The 18164-nt window shown below is 44.8% G+C and overlaps 1 protein-coding gene across 8 annotated transcripts in view; it reads right to left on the bottom strand.

The window, feature by feature from the left end:
* Positions 1-1990: 1990 nt before the first annotated feature.
* The window catches only part of PDE7A (phosphodiesterase 7A), a 117005-nt gene continuing 100831 nt past the window's right edge, over positions 1991-18164 (bottom strand). For 7 of the 8 annotated variants that reach the window (XM_085022277.1, XM_085022276.1, XM_085022281.1 and 4 more), the window contains 7 exons: positions 15975-16075; positions 12137-12268; positions 11840-11931; positions 9141-9285; positions 8498-8594; positions 7515-7595; positions 1991-3772 (listed from right to left, as the gene is read on the bottom strand). In XM_085022277.1, coding sequence (XP_084878403.1) covers positions 3564-3772; positions 7515-7595; positions 8498-8594; positions 9141-9285; positions 11840-11931; positions 12137-12268; positions 15975-16075 — 857 coding nt within the window. In that variant the 3' untranslated portion in view covers positions 1991-3563. Of the gene's footprint in view, positions 3773-7514; positions 7596-8497; positions 8595-9140; positions 9286-10764; positions 10964-11839; positions 11932-12136; positions 12269-15974; positions 16076-18164 lie in introns of all 8 variants that reach the window. The other variant, XR_014843716.1, reaches the window with a different exon arrangement.

Raw genomic sequence — 18164 nt, 5'->3', positions numbered from 1 at the left:
TGGCCCAGAGCCCAAAGGGTTGCTGTGCTGCTCAACAATGCCTTCAAGTACCGTTTTATCTTAAATATTCAAATGAATTTTGCATTCTGTTCTATAATATTTACTTATTTAAAATGTATTCTTGGAGTTCTTGTCATGGCACAGCGGTTAATGAATCTGACTAGGAACCATGAGGTTGCGGGTTCGATCCCTGCCCTTGCTCAGTGGGTTAAAGATCCGGCGTTGCCGTGAGCTGTGGTGTAGGTTGCAGATGTGGCTCAGATCCCGCGTTGATGTGGCTCTGGCGTAGGCTGGCAGCTACAGCTCCGATTCGACCCCTAGCCTGGGAAAATCCATATGCCAAGAAATGGCAAAAAAGACAAAAAATAAACAATAAATAAAATAAAACGTATTCTTGTAAATTACCCTTTCCTCAAAATTATCTAGAAAAGTCGCTGTCCAAGGAATAGGTCCTATTTAAGAAGCAAGGCCAACGAGCTCCGTGGTGGTCTAGTGGTTAGGACTCAGGGCTTTCACCCTTGGGGCCACGGTTCAATCCCTGCTCTGGGAACTGAGGTTCCACATCAAGCCACTGCATGCCACGGCCAAAAGAACCAAAACAACAAAGAAGAAGCAGGGCTTGAGAGGGAAATCCCACGTGTGTAACAAACCACGACCTTCCAATGGGTTTATTACATGTGTACGCAGGAAATGGGGGCCGCACCCAGGTGTCTCCCACTGAGAGTGGAAATAAGAGAGCCATTACACAGGCAGATGGAGCCCAGGCAGGCCCAACTGGTGCAAGGCCAAAGGTCTGAACATCTACTGGACGTGCCAATGAGGCAGGCGTGGAGAAGCAGCTCCTGGCAGGGAATCTGCTTCCTCTGGGGAACCCTGGTGGACACAAGTATCAGCAGGTGGATCCCGCCCTGTAGGACACACCAGGCAGCTTGCTTCCCTTGCTCAGAATCCATGCTCAGATAACCAGCTGATCATCATCTGGCTTCCCCTGGAAGACATGCCTAAAGGGAGAGAATGATTGATAGTTATACTCATTTTAAATTACAGTAAAACACTTAAAAAAACATCAGTTCCTGTGAGCTTGCTCTAAGACAGTTCCACTGTCCAGTTGCTGACAGATACCAGGTCCGTGAGCTTCTAAGCTTCCTTAGGAGACCCTGGGATGCGTCAAATTTGCCACAGTGATGCCACCTTGTGTAAGTGGCCAATTGATCTTCCCCAGCAACCTCAGCTCTGCTGTCATCCACCCAGCTGTCCTGTGTGGTGGCCACGAGCCACTTGAAACATGGCTAGTTTGAGCTGCGATGTGCTGTAAGTGTAAAATACACACCAGATTTCAGCCTTTGCAACAGAAAAAAGAATGTAAGACATCTTCATAATTGTTTTTTATAATGACTACCTATTGAAATGATAAAAATATTTTGGCTATACTGGAATAAATGTCATTAAAATTAATTCCATCTTTTTCCTTCTTAAAATGTGACTAGTGAAACCAGCGATCACTTACACGGCTCACACTGCATTCCCATCTGGCATCAGTGACAGTGTGCTTGTGTTCAAAGTCTGCACTTATTCCTCCTAATGAAACGGGCTTGGGAAGACCCCACAGAAGCCCAGCGGTACCTCTCTTACACTGCTACTTGTCAAGGAGAATTAAATGGCCATTTCTCACCACCTGACTTTAAAAAAGCCAATACAACCAGTATTTCAGTACCTGCAAGAGCGGCTAGGTTCCCCACCTGCAAACCAAAGGCTGTGGAGTTGAGAGGCTGGACTCGGAGCCAACTTTCTCAAGTTTGGGGCCCTCGGCTGGCTCCCCCTCGAGGTGCAGGTAACAGTGGCCCCGGAGGCCTGGGCCTGCGCCCAGCTCTGCCCCAGCACAGGTCTGATGAGCGAATGCCAAGCCAAGAAGCCAATCCTTTGATTTCCTAGTAATTAATGTTATGACTTCCAAAGGGTTGAGTTATAAGGTAAATATCAAAGATAAAAATGTGAAAAGATAGGTTTTTATTCATCAAAAGTTAACAGCAACAGGCACATATTAAAATGAGTATGGCAAAGCCTTTTACAAATGGCTTTACACTCAAGCTTTCTCCCAAGAAAATGGCTGTTGCAACAAACTGTAAACATAATTAATAAACAGTCTTTTACAGTAACAAGGGAAATACAATTGAACTAAAAGCACCGGTTTCTCTTAAAACTAGATTACAGTTGTGCTTACTATACATAAAACAATTTAAAACAAATTACAAAAGTGGAATGTTGTTAAGTTTAAAATTAGTCCTTAGATTTTTGTCCTAGAAAACATCTGTTCACATCAAAAGGCCCATCAAAGGGAAACGTTTCATCAAAGGGAGGGACAAGAAAACAATGCACTTTTTTTCAAATCAAAACGAGAAGTTTGGTCACTTAGCTGTGTGCATAGTTAAGGCATCTGGAGCACTCGGGTACAGCTTCCTCCCTTCCCTTCCCCAAGTGGCCGCTCATCAGGCCACGTTCGAAAATAATAAATAAAAGCTGACGGTCCCAGTCGTCCCCATGTGGATAAATAGGACACATGCACAGTCACACATGCACGCGCGTGCCCCACACACACATCGGCACACACACAACACGCCTCTCGCTCCTGGCAGCGAGAGGGACGTTAGTACCCTTGCTCTCAGGACGCACCTTCCCTTCCCACTTTATTTCAAATTGGCAAATACCCTGAGCTGATTGTGGTGTTTTAAACATTCCACCTTTTTCTTGTATGTGCAGGTCAAGTGTACAGTAGTGAAAACAACATGCAATGTCTTCACTGCGGGATCATAATACAGCTAGGACACTGGAGTTCTGCCCCTCCCGCCCCAAATTAAAAACTAAGAGTTAAGAAAATTGCATTGCCGGACAGCACTGGAGGCAAAGCTCGGCGGTGCTCTGTGAGAAACGCTCGGGTTCCAGTGCACGAAGTAAAACGAGAGCAGATGCGAGGCTTTGGTGGCATCCAAAGAAGAAAAAAAGGCAAACCAGGGGCAAGAGCTGCAGTCTCAGGTTTGATCTTGAAAATTCTCAGTGGTTCCTTCACAATCATGCTCCAAGGCAAATTGAGAACCAGTATTTCAGAGTTGGTTTGTAAACATCGAGTCTTGCCAGAGGCAGCAGAGGCGGGCACTTCACATTAGCATTTTCTCCGAGAACTCAGTGGAAGGTACAGATACGCGCGGTCGCATCAGACCGGTTAAGTTCCAAGAGATTTCTGCTGAAAGTGTCAGTTCAAGTTTCAGGATGCTTTGAGAGCCACGGGGCCCACTGCCAGACATCCTCGGTCATTCCCTTCGGTTCGCTCCCGCTGGGCTTTGCATATTCAAGGTTTCACACGAAAGCCAAATGCATATTGCTGTATGTTCAGGTCTTATAATTAAAAAGTGGGTTCAAATGATCCAACAGAGGAAATCTTGGGAATAAATTATGCTGGCATCATTCCCTTCCCTCAGCAGGCAAGAGTAAGTTCTCTCACTCAAGACTCCATTCACATTTCTCAAAACCTCCAGGAGGCAGGCAGGCTGTCCCACTGACTCTGGGGGCTATGATAACCGGTTTTCCTGAGGTAATAACTGGGAGTTCAACTCCTCAAATGCAGCATCCGTGTCCTCACTGCTGGACTGTTCTCGCTGCAGTCCCTTCCAGCTGGCTTTATTCAGCCCCACGTGTCCGAGCATCGTCTGGGACAGCCTGGTATTAGAAAACCGGGCCCATTCTGTGAATAGAGGCTCCACCAGGTAAGTCATAAAACCTTGAGAAAGAGAAAAAAAGGGATTAAGGCACATGCTGAAAAGTTAAAGCATCTATATAGTGTTTACTCTCCTAAGTCCTGTTCCAATATTACCTAACGCTTTTTGATTTTTTGTTTTAGAGCCGAACTCGTAGCATATGAAGGTTCCCAGGCTGGGGGTCTAATTGGAGCTGCAGCTGCCAGCCTATGCCACAGCCACAGCAATGCAGGATCTGAACTGCGTCTGCGACCTACACCACAGCTCATGGCAACGCCAGATCCTTAACCCACTGAGCGAGTCTAGGGATTGAACCTATGTCCTCCACTTACTAATTGGATTGGTTTCCACTGCACCACAACGGGAACTCCACCTAACGCTTATTTTCAAAAGGTGTGGGAGTTCCCGTCGTGGCACAGTGGTTAACGAATTCGACTAGGAACCATGAGGTTGCGGGTTCGGTCCCTGCCCTTGCTCAGTGGGTTAACGATCCGGCGTTGCCGTGAGCTGTGGTGTAGGTTGCAGACGCGGCTCGGATCCCGCGTTGCTGTGGCTCTGGCGTAGGCCGGTGGCTACAGCTCCGTTTCAACCCCTAGCCTGGGAACCTCCATATGCCGCGGGAGCGGCCCAAGAAATAGCAACAACAACAACAGCAAAAAGACAAAAGACAAAAAAAAAAAAAGGTGTGTGTGTGTGAATCTATGGATCTTCTCCGAAAAATCTATTTCTTTTGTAACTGAATGAACCCTGAAGTGCAGGTGACCTGACAGACACATCATGTCGTTTCGGATGGTTCCTCGAAGCTGCACAAACTGCTCCTCCTGTTTCAGCTAGCGCCCAGGGCCGGCAGCTCTGAGAGGCACCCGCAAGGCCAAGGGCAGACTCCAGGGAGACACTGGAAACTAAGAGGGTCTCGCTGGGGCTGAAGTCACAAGGCCTGAGATGCAGCAGCTGCTGAGCTCCCGCTCACCCCCTCAGGGATGGTGACCGTCACACCTGGCAAGAGCACAGTGGGCCACTCTATGGACCTTGGAATTCAGAGTCCAAACCCATGACACAAAGTGTGAGTCTAAAAAGAACAGAGGAGGCGTTCCCATCATAGCTCAGTGGTTATCGAACACGACTAGGATCCGTGAGGTTTCAGGTTCAATCTCTGGCCTCGCTCAGTGGGTTAAGGATCTGGCGTTGTCATGAGCTGTGGTGTAGGTTGCAGATGTGGCTCAGATCGTGCATTGCTGTGGCTGTGGTGTAGACCAAGGCTACACCTCTGATTCAACCCCTAGCCTGGGAACCTCCATGTGCCTTGGATGTGGCCCTAAAAAGAAAACAACAACAACAAAAGACCTAAAAGAATCCTAGGCACCACAGAGCCAGAGGTGTGAACTGAGGTGCTGGATGCTGGAGGCAGGATGCAGAAGCTCTCCGCCATTTGAAACCAGGAGAATCAAAGAGAAATCACAGGAGTTCCTACTGTGACTCAGTGGTTAACGAACCTAATTAGTGTCCATGAGGACACGGGTTTGATCCCTGGCCTTCCTCAGTGGGTTAAGGATCCGGCATTGCCATGAGCTGTGGTGTAGGTCGAAGACGTGGCTTGGATCCTGTGTTGCTGTGGCTGTGGTACAGACCAAGGCTGCAGCTCAGATTGGACCTCTAGCCTGGGAACTTCCATATGCTGCAGGTGGAGCTAAAAAAAGAAAAAAAGAATTCAAATGTCCATTTTCCTGTCCTTAACAGATCAAAGGTTTAGAAAGATAATGTTCTTTGCTTCCCCTGTTATTTAAGATCTGACTGTTGAGGTGTTTTCTAGGAGGCCTCTTTCATCCTGTGTTGGGTGTCGGGTCAGCTGTCACTTGCGTGAGTGCAGACTGAGCTCAGAGGCCGCTCATTGCCCTTTTCTTACTGTGAATTAAGGGAGAAGAGGTGTCTGTACAGTGGGGCCTACACATCTGGTGTTCACTCTCACAGCTGTTTAAACTTATCTCTTCTGTTCTTTTATTTTTGTCTTTTTAGGGTAGCACCTGAGAAACATGGAAGTTTCCAGGCTAGGGGTGGAATCGGAGCTGTAGCCACCAGCCTGCACCACAGCCACAGCAACGTGGGATCCAAGCTGCATCTTCGACCTACACCACAGCTCACGGCAATGCCAGATCCTTAACCCACTGAGCGAGGCCAGGGATTGAACCTGCATCCTCATGGATGCTAGCCAGGTTTGCTAATAACTGAGCCACGATGGGAATTCCCGTTTTAGGCCTTAAGCACCTGAGCACAAGGCCCAGGCTGGGGCGCAGACACCCGCAACCACTTGTGAGCCCACATCACTGTCTTTGCCCCAATGCCTCTGTCATCTCCTCAGATGGCACAGGGAGCTCAGTCAAGTGCCCCATTTTCTCCAGTAGGTGATATTTCCATAGTCAACAAAACTAGTGCTCCTTTCAAAGAAGAACCCCGTATTAAACCTGGCTTCTACTTCCTGACCATCTGCTGGCTCCGAGGAATCGCTGCGTGGCAGTGTGCAGTCACCTGATCTACCCCAGAAAGAGAACCTTCCCAAGTCCCCATCTTACTGTCATCTGATGTCAGACCAACACTTGTCAGCTGCATAAACTGCGCAAACTCTCTGGGAAAAGAGGACACCAGCAGGGCTTGTCCCCAGGGAGCCGGCGGACATCCGCGGTGCTCACCATCCCCTCCCCCCTGTCCCCAGACAAGCCCGCCTGGAACTGCCCCACACTGACCAAGTCAGAGACGAGAGGAACAGCTTAAAGATCTTCTTTTCCTTTTAAAAATTCCATTTTTTTTTGGCTGCGCCCACAACATGGAGAAGTTCCTGGGCCTTGGATAGATCCTGAGCCACAGCAGTGGGGATGCTGGATCCTTAACCCGCCGAGCCACAAGGAGTTTTCTCATTGATCAAGGCAGAAACGGGCTCAAGCAAAAAAGACATTTAAAGTTAGAGTGAAGGAGTTCCCATTGTGGCTCAGCGGATTAATGAACTCGACTAGTATCCATGAGGATGTGGGTTCGATCCTGGCCTCGCTCAAGTAAACGAGGGGGAAGGTGTTGGGAGCAGGCAGGAGAGACGATGCTGAAGAGCGACAGTCAACCAATGGGCAGAGGTGAGAGAGGAGCCAGTGGCAGGGAGGCGGGCCACCACGTCACCGCCAGGCCCATGGGCCACCTTCCTCACTCTGAAGTGGCGGCTGCAGAGGGATGCCAAAGGGGCTCCATGAGGGCAGATAATGCCTCCTTCCAGTCTTAGAACAGAAAGTTATGTACCTGCTTGGCAAAATTATGCTTTCTATGAACTAATATCAAACGAGAGTAAAGTATAAGAGCCAAAAAAAAGGGGAGTTTCTGTTGTGGCTCAGCGGTAACAAACCCAACTAGTATCCATGAGGATGTGGGTTCAATCCCTGGCCCCACTCAGTGGGTTAAGGATTTGATATTGCCATGAGCTGTGGTGTAGGCCACAGACTTGGCTCGGATCCCAAGTTGCTGTGGCTGTGGTGTAGGCTAAGCTGCAGTTCCAACTCCACCCCTAGCCTGGGAACTTCCATATGCTGCAGTGGGTGTGGCCCTTAAAAAAAAAAAAAAAGAGCCAAAAAAAAAAAAAAAGGAAAAACAAGGATAAAATTTCTGAAATTATTTTAAAACTGGAAATAAACATAATTTTAATATTTATATTTCAAACGTAGATCTCTTCTTGACAAAATAAAAATCGATAGCATTTGTAACGAGTTACATCTGAGTATGGATAGTTACCAATCTGGATGTTGGCAATAGATTCCGTCTGACGATCACAAAGCGGACTCACACTCAAATGATACTTTTTTTCTATATCTCCTAGAAATTAAAAAAAAAGAGAAATAATTCAAGTAGAATAGAGCTACTGGTTAATATATAATCAAAGTCTTCACCTTACCTATAAATTCCTTAGGAAAAATGTAACACACTTAATCCTTGTGAGAGAATGGCTTCTAAATTAGTTTTTTTTTTTTTTTTTTTTTTTAGGGCCACAACTGCGGCATATAGAGGTTCCCAGGCTAGGGGTTGAATTGGAACTACAGCTGCTGGCCTACACCACAGCCACAGCAACGCAGGATCTGAGCTGAGTCTGTGACCTACACCACAGCTCACGGCAATGCCAGATCCTTAACCCACAGGGTGAAGCCAGGGATTGAACCCGCAACCTTATGGTTTCTAGTCAGATTCGTTTCTGCTGCGCCACGCCGGGAACGCCTAAATTAGTTCTTTCTTTAAATTTTAAGTTATTCACACATAGAAAAGGTTGCCAAGCTAATATCCTATGAGGGTGGAAGACTTATTAGGTGCTACCCCAAGACTGTAATTTACACTGTCAGCATTTTGATTGAAAACTTAGGATTTCTAAAAGAAAGATGCATGGACTCAAGATCCTTGGTTCCTGGTCTTAAGTCACAAACAATGCCTTCCCTGTTCAGTCAGCACAGGACAAGGACACAGCAAGGGTGGGAGATCGCCTGCACAGCCAAACTTCCAGCCTGGTCTGCGGCTCCTCCTAAATACACACACCACAGATTGTTTCAAAAGAGAGAGCTAATTTTCAAAACAGATATGCTCAACCTATACATGATTACGCATCTCCTGTAACCTGTCACTAAGACTGTCAGGCACCCACTGCTCGACTCTACACGTGTCCGAGTTATTCTATTCCCATGATGCTAAGAAATCAACTGAAGAGATTATGGCTCAGTGTTGTAACTTGCCTTGATGGAAGAATTCCTCCGTTACTTTTTCACTCCACTGCTTGCTTAATTCCCAGGTCCGACAGGGATTACAGATATCAGCGCATTTCAAAGCCATCTGCCAAGCAAAATATTCAAATTTTCTTAGGAAAAAAATTTTCAACTGTACTAAACTTAAATGGACTCTAGTAGTGGGGAAAAAGGCACCTTGAAAAGAAAGTGTTGCAACAGGAAACTGCTGTCTTTTATACTGATTTTATGGTGCTATCAGGTACAGCAATCATTTTTGTGGAAATACTGAGTTTCACACACTTGATAATTCCACTGAACCAAGCACAGGACTGAATTAACCAGAAAGCTACAAATCGTCCAATTCTATCTCATTTTTTAGAGGTGAGAACTTATTAAAATAAAATGCTGGTTTGTTGATTGGTTCCCTGATCTTGCAAAAACTGTTTTTGTTAGAAATCTCGAATATCAAAAATACAAAACAACGGCACTTTCCCAGAAGCAAACTCGCCTTCTGGAGAAGCTTTACTGATAGAAACACCACAGCTTTCCCTCAAGGCTGAACTGCTCAGAAAACTACATGAGATTATCTCATTTTTACCCTAAGAGTCACATGATTTGCCCTAGAAATAGAACCTTTCCAAGCCCGTTTTACCTGTAAGACCAAGTGTCGATGCCTGGCGTCTTCCAGGCATAAGTCGCCTCTGTCCAGATGGGCCCTAAACAAGGACAGATACTCGTTCTGGCGGCTGATGTCTGTGGCCAGGATCAGAGCGCCTATCTGAGCCTCCATCTGCTGCCTGGAATTGGAGACACAGAGAGAGCAATACAAGACTTTCAGTTACACAGTTCCCTCTTATTTTTTCCCTAATCTTAATAGTCTGAAAGGGCCCTAAAGCTATTTCAATTGCCATTCAACCTTTAACCTATCACAAAAGATGGATTTTAAAGACTGCATTAAAAAATTACCACTAAAATGATCAAAAATAAAACCAAGAAAGTTTGTATGAAAATACCCAATATGAAAATATTCCCAAAACAGTGCCTTTCTCTTGCCAGCCAAAGTAGAATTATATGACTGAAAAAAACAAAAACAAAAAATCTATGTAGGCCTGGAATGTTGTTTGAGAAAATTCTTTGCTGGGATGTGCTGAGGATAAACAACTTTGGATTCTTTTCTGGTGCCTGAGACCTGAGAGGCAGAAGGAAGCTTCAGATGGACGAAGAAAGCCCTTCAACCACTGACTGCAGACATTCTAAGATGTCTGATTAAATCCTGATGAAATTCCAAAAAATTTATTAAAGTTTAGATCCACTATATTTTCAGGGTCAAATTCAAGAATCAGGGACCTATATGACTATCCAAACTTTCTGGAAGGGAAAAGGTAACATGTTAATGTAAATAACAAAATGCCTTATATCATTTAAAAAACTGTCTCAAGTCAAATAACAGAAAATTTTTTTTAAATTCCAGCTTTTTGTTTCAATGGGCCATGGCCAGCATTATCATTGTAAAACGATCAGTAAAGAGCTGTCAACAGATTTAAAAGCTCACAATATTGAATACTAAATAAAACAAACCCTAAATAAAGAAAACATAAAAGAATATTATTATGAGGTATTTTTTTCTTTTTGTTTTTTTCTTTTAGGGCCTCACCTGTGGCATATGGAAGTTCCCAGGCTAGGGGTGGAATCAGAGCTGCAGCTGCTGGCCTACACCACAGCCGCAGCAACGAGTGATCCGAGCCGCATATGTGACCTACACCACAGCTCATGGCAACACCAGATTCTTAACTCACTGAGCAAGGCCAGGGATTGAACCTGCATCCTCACGGTTACTAGTCGAATTCTTAACCTGCTGAGCCACAATGGGAACCCCAAGGGTATTCCTTAATTTCAATTTTTACTTGTATTAAATCTGAGAGTTCAACAAGGTTCATCATCAAATGCAAAACATGATGAAAAGGGAGTAATAAAGCAAACAATTTAATCTGCCTTAGCCAAGAAAGAGAATTTATATATACAAACACAGTGGTTTAAGCAATTTTTGTTTTTGTACTACAGCAAGAAACAATTTCACTTACCAGAAATTTTGTCATAACTCCAAATGGAATCCATGAATACAGATTTAAAAGAATAAAAAATAAAGTCCGGCTTGTTTCTTACGGTCGTTACAAAAAAACACATTTTTTTAAATAAAGTTATTTTACATTGTGAAAGGGGAAGAGGAAAGGACAATGATAGTAACGTAAATTTGACACCCAAATGTTAAGCCTCACCTTTCCTCTAGAATTGGGTGTTTACATCCACTGACAAGTTTCCTAAGTGCGTCTTCTCCCCGTGAGGCATCATTAAATGCTTTTGTTTGTGGACCAATGAAATGAAAGTCTGCTGACAACCACCATCATAAGGGGCTCATTTACATTAGAGCTTTTTATTAGCCTTTCAAATGGCCTGCTTAACATCAAATGTTCTTTTCTAAAAAAAAAAAAAAAAATAGTATTTTCTGTTCTTTCTAGAGTCACTGTATCCCATGACTCTAGAAGTAACTCCAGGACTATGCTTGAGGATATAAAGCATTCTTTTTACTTCTTATCAGTTTTGAAAACTTTCAAAAACAGACTTTTACGACTCTACTTTTTTTTTCTTTTTCTTTTTAGCACCGCACCTGCGGCATACGGAAGTTCCCAGGCTAGGGGTGGAATTGAATCTGAGTCACATCCACGACCTACGCAGCAGTGTGTGGCAATGCTGGATCCTTGACCCACTGAGAGAGGCCAGGGATCAAACCCTTCGCATCCTCTAGGATACTAGTCGGGTTCATTACCACTGAGCCGCAATGGGAACTCCTAAGGAAAGAGTTCATATACAGAATGTTTACTCTGGTTTTTCTTTTTTTTTCCCTAGTGTCATAAGATTTACTGTACGTATTATTGGTATCTCACAGAATGTCTACTTTCTACCTTATTTACCTTTACAGTTAGGACCTAAGGTTTTACTCAAATGAGCATAAAATGTAAATATACTATTTACATAAATAAGCAGTAAACCATGATGGAGACACGGTGAATCTGAAGTAGACTGTATAATATCTACAGAGTGATCTTTCGTAAGAATTTACTAAAAAAATACTATGGACTGTACTGTAGAATAGGTTTAAATTACTAAAATTTTGATATACACTTGAAAAGTTTATTTACCCATTAAATTAAATTTACCCAATAAATTTAACAAAATCCGAAAACTGTGGAATACCTGGGTATAACCACATAATTTTTAAAACTTTATAAAACTGTTTTTCCAACTTAATCTCCATAGTTCATAACCAATTAATTTTATCTTAATCCGACCTACCTGCTTTCTAACGGCATATGTGAGAATAAACCCGATTCTCGCAATAATCCCACCGCAGATCTCCAGTGGTGATTTTCCAATACTGAGGTATTCTAAAAAAAAGGGTACATCTGAGTTATTAAATGGTTAGGTCTTTTTTTCTGAACATAAAGAATTATTTGTAAGCAGTATTCATCTGATTAATCTGGTTAAAATTCTAACATTCATTCAGAATTTGTTTCCTACTTTCATCTTTAAAACATGAAACATCTTCTAGAATGCAAGAACACTGAACTTTGATGACAAAACTGTACTAACCTTGTATAAAGTTGCCAAGTAATGGTTAGTTTTAATAAGGAAAGGTTGATTAACACCTGGATGATCCAGATCATGAGTGGCAGCTGCAATTAAGCTCAGCAAGACGTCCCAAGGAGTTACACAACTGGCAAGCTAGAGTGTGACAAAAAACTGATTACAGACAAATGCAAAACCAACTCTGCACCACTGCAAGCACAGTACTCAATCAGCTTCCAAGGAGTGTCCGCAGTCTCCTCCCCTTTTCCTGCTTTCCAGACTGTTGTTTGGGCCTCAGAGCACCTGCCAGGGGCTGGCCTCTGCCGACAGTGGGGGCAGGTGTGATGTGACCCCGTCCCTGCCCACATGGGGTTTACTGACGCAGCTCGTCCTTACGCTGGTTCATTTTAAACAAGCTTAGTTAAGATGGCAGCTAGAGTATAAACCATCTTTTGGGAACTAAAGGCTCTGAAACAAACACTGGTTTGAGTATTTTTGCTACTGTGGCCAGGATCAAACAAAGGAGGCCTGTGATGAGAACACTAAGGGTGCTATCTACACTTTTAGCAGCTCTTTAAGTGGACAAAGTAGAGTGCTTGTTTATCAACAAACTGGTTATTGGGTTTCAGGGAAGAATCTAAATGCGAGGCTACTTCTGAGGTCCTGAATGTTTAAGGAAGCTACTGAGTAACAGAGTAGAACTAAATCCCCTCCCAAAGGGTGAGTACATTCAGAAATCGTCCAAAATTGATTCAACTCAGGAAAAGCAATCCTGTAAACTAGCAATTACAGTTTAACTTTCAAAAATCATTCCCTCATCTTACTGGATATAAAATACTCACCTACTTGAAAATTTCGATGATAAAAAAAGATCACCTTGAGTATGTTACCTGTTTCATGAACTACCTCTCATTTCCTGGCCAACTTCTACTCATCCCTAAAGGCCCAACTCTACTGCCCCCCTACACCCCCTCCATTCTCTGCTTCTAGCCCCCTCCCCAGCAAATGACTGAAATGACTGATCTGGGAGTTCCCATTGTGGCTCAATAGGTTACGAACTGACTGGTATCCATGAGGATGTGGGTTCGATCCCTGGCCTCACTCAGTGGGTTAAGGATCCGGAGTTGCTGTGGCTGTGGTGTAGGCCGGCGGCTTACAACTCCATTCAACCCCTAGCCTGTGGACCTCCATATGCCTCGAGTTTGGCCCTAAAAAGGAGGGGGAAAAAAAAAGAAAGAAAGAAAGAAAGAAAGGACTGACCTGTGTTCCTACAGCGCTTTTCAGGTCCTGCCATAGTGACTTTGCCAGAGGGTCCTTCCCTACCCCTTGCTCCACCCCACTCCCCTGGCCAACCCTATGGTACATGGAGTTCCCAGGCAAGGGATCAGATCCGACCCTGAGCCACAGCTGCAGATCCTTTAACCCACTGCACCCAGCCGGGAAACGAACCTGTGTCCAGGTGCAGCAGAGATGCCGTCAAACCCATTGTGCCACAGCGGGAACTCCCTAGGGCCCACTTTTATTCAGGTTTACATTAGGGCGGTGCTTTCTAAACGTGTATGACAGATGTGGGTGTCAAACATTTCTTCTTGCACTGAGACTAGTCCAGCCACTATCTCTCATATTATAAATCATAGGACATAAAAGCTGAGATAAATACCGTGGGTGTTCGCTAAATACCACAGGAAAGGCTTTCCCTCGATAGTTCCCTCTGCCCTTGGATTTCCACCGCTGCCTCCTCCTCAAAAACTCACTTTCAGTTCCTGGGCTTCCTGGCCACCCTCCCAACGGCTGGGAGCTCTCACCGTCCACCAGTTACTCTCCAGCACACTATTCTGTTTAGGTTACTTTGCATAGGTCAAAATTCTGTTTATCAGCCCCCCAATCCCCACAAGGTGGACTTTTCAAAGGCTGGGACTTTCCTATCTTATTTTCCACTGGATTCCTAGCACCAGGGAAATAAAGAGAATGAATGAATGAAAACACCTGACAATGCGATGTCATGTGAACGCCCAGGAAATAAAAGAGATACAATCTTAAGGCTTTTTTTAAAAAGAATTTATTTTAAAAACTTTGACTGTTTCTAAATGTAGATGACAAAAAGGAAAAGGGAATTTTGCATTTTAGAGCTTAGTGATTTTATTTATATCCTTATTGAAGCTTTGCCTGAAGAAGTTCACTGAGTATATCAATGATGATAAATGAGAGATAAGAAAATTACCAAGGCTGCTTGGGCAAAAAGCATTTAAAATAAGAATCATTGAAGGCTAAAAGTTAAGTCAGTACTGCCAGAGCTGCATGGCTAAGACAGTCTGAAAGCACGTTTATCCCTGCACGTTCTCAGCCCTCATGCCCTGCCTGGTGTCCAGGACCCACCCTACCTCCCCGGGGCCTGGCCTCTGCTTGGGCGCATCCAGGGGGAGGTGGGGTGGAGGTTTACCTCCTCTGTGTCCCATGGGACGTGGCACTGCCCTCTGCGTGCATGTCCTGGGCTGTGAGCTGCTTACGTACCAATTTCTCCCACAGACTGTCAAACAGACACTTCAGACTTGGCCCAGAGTTTTTGTTAAAGTTTAATTTAAAAATCCAGGCGCATGGGAATATGCATTTGTCAGAGCTGTACACATAAAATGTATGCATTTTATTACTACCTATAAATGATGTCACAACAAAGTTGATTTTCTTAAAAAAATGTCATGATAAAGTATACTTTTAAAATTGAGGCATTTTCACAGATTCTGTGATCTCTTGAAAAATCAGAAGGCTGGCAACCAGGTGGCTGTACCCTTAGGGTTGGCATCAACTGGCACAAAGTAGCTCAGTTCCCTCCCAACATCCAGCCAGAACTGAGGCCCCGGGGGAGAAGGGCTCAGAAGGAGGGGAAGTGCATGCAGACGTAACTGTAGAGCCTCCAGGAATAGGAAACGGCAAACACGGCTTTCAGCAATCTCTCCAGCTCTGGTCTCTCCCCATGGATAGTCGGCTCAAACATCACCGCATGGACCTGGGGGAGCCCCTGGCCTCTGCCTGCATCCTTTCCCCAGGGCACTCCTCCTCCACTCCTCGGCCTATTTCATTCCCAAATGCAAGCAGACACCGCGTCCTCACCACTGACTCGCAGGAGATCCCCCCCCCCCCCCCATGACCACCACCTCTCCCGGCCCGGGCTGCCCACAGCTCCTGGCAGGCAGGGCTCCGGATCTGCTCTTCCCACTTTGGCTGGGGCAGCTATGTGAAGCTTCCTGCTTCTCTTTGCAGCTCTCTTCACCACGTAGCTGTCCCTGCTGTCACAGAGCCCGTGGGGAGCGCAGCAGAAATGCCAAATGACCTGACCTGGCCTGGGAGGGGCCGCCCACCCAGCCCCCGCTGGCTGTCCTCACCTCTTGGCAGTCACAATTTCCTAGTTGGGCACTTACAAATGCAGCCTCATGTGGAAACCCAAGCCAGCTACCGCCCATTCTTGTGGAGGAAGCTTCTGATTCTGATTAAATCATATATATATATATATATATATATATATTCTTTTTTTTTCCTTTTTTTTGGTCTTTTTAGGGCCGCACCCACAGCATATGGAGGTTCCCAGGCTAGGGGTCAAATCGGAGCTGTAGCTGCAGGCCTACACCACAGCCACAGCAATGCCAGATCCTTAACCCACTGAGAGAGGCCAGGGATCGAACCGGAAACCTCTCAGATATTAGTCAAATTCGTTTCTGCTGCACCACAACGGGAACTCCATAGATTCTTTTTCGCACATTACCCTCATCATGTTCCATCACAGGTGACTAGATAGAATTCCTTGTGTGAAATTAAATTGAAGGCATTTTCTCAGGGTTTTCACTGACTGTAAAGGTCAACACCTTACCTTAGGTTCTTTTAAGTAACAGTGCATGGCCTGAGTCACATCTGCAGCGTGGACTGCATTGTGGTAAGGGTTTTGACTGTGGTAATCTTCTTGAATCATAACTGCATTAAAGGAAAAATCCCAGATGTAATCACAAATAAGAGGCAGGTACAAGTACAAAAGTCACAGCAATGACTCACTCACACTTTTCACTGTTCAGATTGAGAGAGATGCTAATCACTCACATGTGCATCTACAGCATCAATACCACTTTGACTGCTAATCTGTTTGAAACATTTTTTTTTTTTTTTTGGCTTTTTAGGACCGCCTAAATATGGAAGTTCCCAGGCTAGGGGTCAAATTGGAGCTGTGGCCACCGGCCTGATTTGAGCTGTGTCTGCAACCAATACCACAGCTCACGGCAATGCTGGATCCTCAACCCACTGAGTGAGGCCAGGAAGCAAACCTCAGTCCTCATGGATACTAGTCATATTTGTTACTACTGAGCTGCGCAGAAATTCCCTGTTTGAAACTTTAATGAGAAGGTATTTGTGTCAAAATTATAATTTTTTTTTCTTCTTTAAAATGTTAATCTAGCATTGTGCCAAACTCCTCTGACTTTTCCTTAATTTAAAGAAAGTTTCTCAGAGTTCCCATTGTGGCTCAGTGGGTTAAGAACCTGACATAATATCCATAAGGATGTGGGTCCAATCCCTGGCCTTGCTCAGTGAGTTAAGGACCCAGCATCTCTGAAAGCTGCAGTGTAAGTTGCAGATGTGGTTTGGATCCTGTGTTGCTGTGGCTGTGATGTAGACCGGCAGCTGCAGCTCCGATTAGACCCCTAGCCTGGAAACTTGCATATGCCACAGGTACAGTCCTAAAAAAATAAATAAAAATAAAACAAAAACAAAACACACAAATATAAACATAAAACAATAAAAAGTTTCTGAGTTTAACAAAAACAGTACAATTCATTCAACCAACACTGTGCAAGGTACTATTCTAGGAATTCATCAGAAACAAAAATCTTTATGAAGCTACTACAACAATATAGATATTGGAGTTTGTGAACATGATCCTCTAGACACTTCACCAGTGAGGGGAGTTTTGGATCTGGAGTCAGTTTTCAGTAGTAAGGAAAGATCTTCTGGCAGTCCTGCCTTCTCTGCTCAGGGTCTGTTCTGCTGTCGGGCAAAAGCAGCCTAAGACCAGGGGCTAGAGCTGCCACCGCCAACATCAAACCTGCACAATGGCCCCGAGGCTGAACCCTCAAGCCAGTGGCCTCCAAGAACAGGGAGCCAACCCAGGGTGGGAGCAGGGCTCACAGGTGGGAGGGGGAAGAGCATCACGAGCCTCGATTTACTCTGGACAAACCCGCCCTTTAAAGTGGCCTTTTAAATACCCTTGTTAATATCTGCTTTTGTATATATTTTATAGTTTATATATTAGTACTGAATTATGCATATAATTTATAAATAAATATGTATCAAAAGTTTCTCAGAAGTCCTGGGCAATATATTTATCTTAGTTTGGTACTTAAAAGCAAAGAATATTATCTTCTTCCTTAAAAAAATAAAGAATCCTCATGCTAATTTTTTTCTAACATATTTCTTTATTTGGTGAAAGACTCCCATTTCCCTGGCAGACTAGAGAAACTGCACACTAAAACACATTCACAATAGTCTTTGATGATTATTGTCAAGAGATTTCTGGGATCAGAAAAAAAGAGGAGACCCCGGTGCAATGTACCTGATCCTTAAGGTTTTTGCCTTCAGAAGCTTAGGAAAGGACAAAAGTTGTGTCGTCTTTGTGAGATGCTGTGGCTGATGTGAGGGACTGATGGCAAACCTGTGCCCACATCTCACCAGCCTGTCCCTGGCGCTGGGCCTTCGAGGCTGCCCCACCTGACCAGCTCAGACAACACTGGGTCTGGCCACACCAGCACTCTTGGAAACTGGCTCTTTGAACCAGCTTGCAAAAGAATTACATTCTTTCTTTCTGTTTCTAACATGACTATTATGGTGCCAAGCTCCTCCACCAGCTCTGACTTTAACGGGAGACCGTGGGGAGCTGAGCCAGGTCGGGCCGGGGTCCCAGCTGAGCGCCCAGCTCAGGCCCACGGAGCCGATGTGCTGCTCACCCAGGTCAAGGTCAGGTACACAAACAAGGTCAGCCACACCAGAAGCAGCACCCCAAGCCTCGCAGACATGG

This window comes from Sus scrofa, chromosome 4, assembly GCF_054392235.1.
Source record: "Sus scrofa isolate SSC_HxYL_T2T_F1_AM1 chromosome 4, Sscrofa_HxYL_maternal_Yorkshire_Landrace_v2.0, whole genome shotgun sequence".
Classification (NCBI taxonomy): domain Eukaryota; kingdom Metazoa; phylum Chordata; class Mammalia; order Artiodactyla; family Suidae; genus Sus; species Sus scrofa.
Note: the sequence above shows the minus strand (reverse complement) of the source record. Positions and strands in the feature narration are given on the sequence as shown.